Source organism: Quercus suber, unplaced genomic scaffold, assembly GCF_002906115.3.
Source record: "Quercus suber isolate HL8 unplaced genomic scaffold, Cork oak 2.0 scaffold_1, whole genome shotgun sequence".
Taxonomy (NCBI): Eukaryota; Viridiplantae; Streptophyta; class Magnoliopsida; order Fagales; family Fagaceae; genus Quercus; species Quercus suber.
In genome coordinates this window covers 840,025-846,237 of record NW_027069468.1, presented here as the reverse complement: position 1 = coordinate 846,237, position 6,213 = coordinate 840,025, and the positions used below count along the sequence as shown (strand labels likewise).

Genomic DNA, 6,213 nt, shown 5'->3' with positions numbered 1-6,213 from the left:
TATATATATATATATATTATTAAGTATTTGTGTTTTTTATGATAAAACAACACATACAATCCACGATAAAAAAAAAAAAAATTAAATTTACGTTTTAACAACTATACTTATAACATCATTATTGTAATATGTATTATTTTAAATTTTATTTGCAGGTTTACAAATACTCAATTCATTTGATTTGAAAGAGGAGGAAAATAAAAAAGTGCCAACCAAATATAAACCAGGAGTGTTGGTTAGGTACACATGAAGTCCTGAACCTATCAAATCAAAGTTGATGGAAAAAGTTGACAGCTACTATTCCATTACCATGAATCAAATCCTTAATCAATCACTTCGGAATTTACAACAATATCCTATCCACTGTTCCCCACTCTCTCCTTTTTATACTTATAAATACTTCCCAAGTTCCAACACTGGATTCGCAAACCATTGATCAGCTCTCAATCTCTCTCTGTTTTCGAAGGAGAAACTGCCTGAGAGAGCGTGGAAATGGGGTGGGCCATAGCTGTACAAGGCGGCGCCGGGGACATCCCTGTCACACTAGCCGCAGAGCGACGCGAGCCATGTGAAGCAGCGATGCGACACTGCCTAAAGATCGGCGTCGATGCTCTCAAAGCCCAAAAGTCTCCCCTCGACGTTGTCGAACTTGTAGTACGTAAACCAAATCTCTCTCTCTCTCTCTCTCTCTCTCTCTCTCTCTCTATATATATATATACTATCTTTCTTCGTATAATTCTAATACATCGTTGTAAACTTGTACATGTGTTGTCTTGTTTTATCTACTTTTTTTTTTTTTTTATAATTTTATAATTTTAATTTTTTTATAGTTATATGTTGATTCATATGGTTCTGTTGTTGATGAATTAATATTTAATATTTTGCGTAGTCTTATAGGTTTTGTTGGAAATTAACTTATAGATGTTTCTTAGTCCTAATTGGCTGGCCACAAGTTATAAAATTAAATTTTATATAAGGCCTAATTAATCCCTAATGGTCCTTTATTATCACCTTTGAGAAATTGCCTCCAAAATGCTCAGTGGAGACTGTGGATCATCAAATTCTCTCAGCACATTGAGGCTGAGAATAATTCTACTACAGGCTACAGCTTAGCAAAATGAGAATAATGAAAATATTCTATGATCACTTTTAGTATTAGATAATAGAAGAAAATGTGCAGCTTAGGTGGGGGGCGAATAAGGCCCCCTTCTGGGGGGGTCCGAGCCGTTGAAGCCAGAATCGCTAGTAATTGCTGGCCAGCCATACGGCAGTGAATTCATTCCCGGGCCTTGTAATGTTCTTTGGAAGATCTATCTCTTGTTTGGTACTTCATGATAGTAACGTTTTTTATTAACACTTTCATCTCACATTTAAAGCAAATAAGTTAGCAACAATTAAATTTAACCAATTGGTATTGTTAAAGTGTATTTGTACTTGGAAAAAGTGAGCTTTTAAAAAATTGTTCATAAGCAAAATAAACTAAAAGCTAAATGGAAAAGCTGTGACAAATGGACAGCGTTGGAAGCAGTGAATCGCTGGCTAAATTATGGTCCTTAGTATTTTCTTTTTAGTTGAAGGATCTTAAACTTTGTTCTTGATTTAATTCACTTTCTGAGGCTACCATTGATGATTTTGCCATATACAGGTTCGTGAACTAGAGAACAATCCTCACTTTAATGCGGGTAGGGGATCTGTCTTAACTCAAGAAGGCACAGTTGAAATGGAAGCTTCTATTATGGATGGCAACACTAAAAGATGTGGAGCTGTTTCTGGGCTTACTACTGTAGTTAATCCCATATCCTTGGCACGACTTGTCATGGAGAAAACTCCTCATATATATCTTGCCTTTGATGGAGCAGAAAGATTTGCAAGGGAACAAGTGAGTGAAAATCTTACTATGCACTTTTGCTAGCCTTGAGCTTATTTATATTGAATGCTTAATTTTTTGTTTCCAATTGGAAGTCAAATCACATGATTTTTCTTATTCAGATATATTTATGCCATCCATGTCACTTTTATGATTTTTATTATCCGGAAAATTAATAATTTTTTGATGGCAAAAGGATAGCACTTTCAAAAATTTAGAGTCTTCAATTGTAATGTGGACAAGGTTTGCTGCCAAGAGTTCAGCATCTCTATTCTGTTCTTGGTCACAATATTAGAATTGCAACAATGATGTAATGTGGACGGGGTTTAATTGAGTCTCTTGTTTCCAGTCATTCTATTTTGTTGCTGTGCACTCATTACAATGGACATCCTTCAATCTTTTCAAAACTAGAATTTAATTAATGAAAAAAAAAAAAATTTTGTGGTTTTTTTGTCTTGACTGGAACAGAGCAAGTGATATATAGGAATTATTTTTGGTTCATTGATGCCTTCACTCTGCTCACTCTCTAGTTGTAATAATGATGATGATGATTAAGTGTTGTTGTTACTTATGCATACATACATGTATGTATTCTAGGTGTTATGATCATTATTATTTTAACTGAATTTACCTAGATGTGTGATTTATCTTCATCAAATTTTCTTGTGACTGTTAATTCTTAAATTGTCTGGAATATTGAAACTGTAGATTCAAGCCATTATAACTCCAGAAAGTATATTTTTGTTGTTGTTAGAATCATTGTTATTTGAACTGCCTTTACCTATATGTGTGGGTTATTTTCCTCAACTTTTCTCTTAACTTTGACTTATTAAATTGTCCAGGGTGTTGAAACTGTAGATTCAAGCCATTTTATAACTCAAGCAAACATTGAGAGGCTAAAGCAGGTACAAGAAGCCAATAGAGTTCAGGTATTTTCTTTTCTCTCTTTTTTTGTGAAACTAGATGATAACAATGCTGAATTTGTTCTTTGAGTTGATCTTGGCTTGTGAAATTGTGTTTCCTCATTACTTACAAGGTGCATTTCACTACCATTTTGGTTTCCCAACTGCTGGCAATTCCTTTGTCTTGGCTACAACCTAAAGCTCTTTAGAAATTTTCAGTACATTGGGCAAGCTAACAAATTATTTGAAGTGGGGGGTTGCTCAACTTTCTAATGTTTGTATGTGTAAAAACTGTTTTTTCAATCATCAGTGTGCTGTGAAAGTTTTATTGACTTTCAGCTGGTAACTTCTTCTGTAAATCTGCAGATTGATTATACAAAACCAATTCAAAAAGATGAGAAGAAAGAAACACCAACAGCTGATGGTGATAGCCAAATTGGGACAGTTGGATGTGTGGCTGTTGATAGTCATGGGAATTTAGCTTCTGCAACTTCTACTGGTGGATTTGTGAACAAGATGGTTGGTCGGATTGGGGACACGCCTATCATCGGGGCAGGGACATATGCAAACAATCTCTGTGCGGTTTCGGCTACAGGAAAAGGCGAAGCAGTAATGCGTGCCACTGTTGCAAGAGATGTGGCTGCTCTTATGGAATTCAAAGGTCTTTCTCTAAAGGAGGCTGCAGCTTATGTTATAGAGGAGTCTGTTCCGAGAGGCAATGCTGGCTTGGTAGCTGTCTCAGCCAAAGGAGAAGTTACAATGGCTTTGAATACCACAGGCATGTATCGAGCTTGTGCTACTGAAGATGGATATTCAGAGATTGGAATATGGCCTTCTGTGCAAAACTGAGTGCTTTTGGTGAGTTTTCAGTTACTTGAGTCCAGCAGGAAATTGCTTCAGATGACTCACACTTAGTATTTGGCAAATGACTAGTATATCTTATTGTATTGTCCAAAATAAAAAGGCAAATTATTGTTATGTGGTCGGACCAACAAGTAGGATGAACTTTTCTATAGAATTAACATCATCGAACCACATTTACCAACTTTACTATGCTTGTACCACTAGTGTATATGTGGATCTCGAATTGTACAATCAAGATGTTCTCTGTCTGAGTAACTATTGTGAAGTAATCTAAGAAATTTTCTTCGTACTATTTGATCTTGAATTGCACAATTAAAAAATCGTTCACAGATGAACCCAAGGGGCCTTTTCAATCAAATAGTTAAAAAATATAAACCCATCAGTTTAAATTTAGCTTCTCTTTGACATTTAGCAGGTCTTAAGATCAATTTTTCCTACGGTGACAAATGCATAGTGAAGATATTATTTTTTGTACAAAGTTTGGATCCGAACTGGTTTGGAGCTATCTTTTTCAACTGTCACATAATAGATTGAAGAAAGATATTCCAAGTTGGTAACATTTGCTTATGAAATCTCTCTCTTCTATTCAAAGGTGGAGCTGAGGGCTCAATGGGGGCGATTGCTCCTTGACCCCCACCAAAACTCACCCCTTTATATGCCTTTTTAATTTTTTTCCCTTACAATTTGTGTGTGTGTGTGTGTGTGTGTATATATATATATAAAGGAATTCTGTTTGGTTCATTGATGGATAATGGATATAGAGAATTTTTGTGGAATGATAAGATTGGAAATGTGTAGCACATTATCAGCTAGTGGTCAACGACATCAAAAAAGTAGATTACAAGAAATGCGCAATGAACTCAACTTCTTGTTTATATAATAGCTCTCCTTCCCATCCAGTTGTATGCATTCCCATTTCATAATATATTTTAAGATGGTTTGCTTTCTGTCAATTGAATCCTATCCTTCCAAAATAAACCATGGTACAGAAAGTAATGAGAAAAAAGACGATAGGGCTGATTCAGAAACCCATATCAAATACAAAGAGATCATTGCAACCCTCCCAAGAAGTAATAGACGTAATTGGATAGTTGATCTCTACCAGTATGAAGGTTTTTGGTTCCCTTTATGATCTTTGGAAGGACTCTTGTTAGCTCAAGACTATTTCAAGCCTCAGCCCAACGATGTGATTCTGAGTGGCCTTCTCAAAATTTGGCACAACTTAACTTAAGGCTCTGAGTTTTGCCATCCCAACAAGATCTTCTTTTGATGAGTCTACAAGCCCTTTACTCTCTATTAGGGTAATATTTTATATATAATTGGCTAATCTTTTGTCAAAATGCATTTTACTTGTAAATTGGATATATCTAAGTTGGGTTTGATACATAACAAGTGGTTGTATTAAAGATATGAAGATTAATCCAAAAAACAAGTGAAGAAAAGTTGTTTTATTGGAGCTCGACAGATGACATCTATTGAGATTTACTAGGCAAGCTCAACACCAGCTCTATCTATTGAGTTTTATGAATTCAGAATTTCCAGATCTGAATTTCAGCCCATGTTGATATATTTGTTTAAGGTTTCTTTTCTCATATCTCTTGATATATATATATATATAAGAATTATTTTAAAAGCTATCATATACGGAAACAGAGACCAAGAGCTTTATTTCCTCTGTGAGAAGCTACTGCGTTTGTACGCTATAGAGTTTTGTAACCAAGTACTTCCTAATCTTCACTGTTGATGAAGTGAAGAACTTTGCAGCTAAAGTTGTTGGAGTTAGTCACGTATTGGGATTCGTGCAAAAGGTTAGTCACAGATTGGAGATTTGTGCATTAAGGGAAAGAAGGCTACTACAAGATCAAATCTAATTGGGTATTAGAGCAAGGTTCAACTGTAGGTTGTTATTTCAGGATAAGTTAGGGTAGTGGTAAAATTCCTTATACTTGTAACCGCTTGATTATTGATTAGTGGATTATTGGGAGTGGTGACCTTAAATTCACTTGGTGAGGGGTTTTTGTCTTGCGAGAGGTTTTCCCCATTTGTCAACAAATCACCATGTAAACTTAATTTACGCTGCATTTAGTTTAATTGGTGATTTGTTGGTGCCTCCACGATTTGCATGCAATTGAACTTAATTGATCAACTTAGGTAATTGAATTAATTAATCAGGGTCAAGTTATCGTAACCCAACACCCCCAAATTAAATTTCAATCTAAATGTTACACTTATGGTTACACATATTTCTTACACTTCCTTACCAAAACCTATAATAAATTCTGGTTGTCAAATTATTTACTTATGTAGGGATCCAAAGGATATGATTCTGTCTCTATGGCATTTTTCTCAAATCATGGAAGATCATGATTTGAAGGATCCATTTGAGTTGTTTTGCAAAGGAGTATCTATGGGTGGACCATATTGTAATAATGTATTAGGGTGTTGGAGAACAAGTTTAGAATCATCTAAAAGGATATTGTTTACAAAGTACAAAGATCTAAAGACTGAGACTATATACTATGTAAAGAAAATGGCTGAATTCATCAGTTACCCTTTCCTCCTTAAAGGAAGAAGTTAATG

At 35.1% G+C, this 6,213-nt stretch overlaps 1 protein-coding gene across 1 annotated transcript; it reads left to right on the top strand.

The window, feature by feature from the left end:
* The first annotated feature begins 369 nt into the window (after positions 1–369).
* LOC112028957 (isoaspartyl peptidase/L-asparaginase 1) lies at positions 370–3,925 on the top strand. The gene is made up of 4 exons (XM_024061648.2): positions 370–654; positions 1,646–1,879; positions 2,710–2,796; positions 3,136–3,925. Exons 1-4 carry the CDS (start codon positions 493–495, stop codon positions 3,616–3,618), a joined length of 966 nt encoding a protein of 321 aa, XP_023917416.1. The 5' UTR covers positions 370–492; the 3' UTR covers positions 3,619–3,925.
* Positions 3,926–6,213: the final 2,288 nt, after the last annotated feature.

Coding starts and splice junctions, on each gene's coding strand:
- LOC112028957 (XM_024061648.2), top strand. CDS start 493: ATGGGGTGGGCCATAGCTGTACAAGGCGGCGCCGGGGACATCCCTGTC. Junction 655..1,645: donor TCGACGTTGTCGAACTTGTA/GTACGTAAACCA, acceptor TGCCATATACAG/GTTCGTGAACTAGAGAACAA. Junction 1,880..2,709: donor AAAGATTTGCAAGGGAACAA/GTGAGTGAAAAT, acceptor TAAATTGTCCAG/GGTGTTGAAACTGTAGATTC.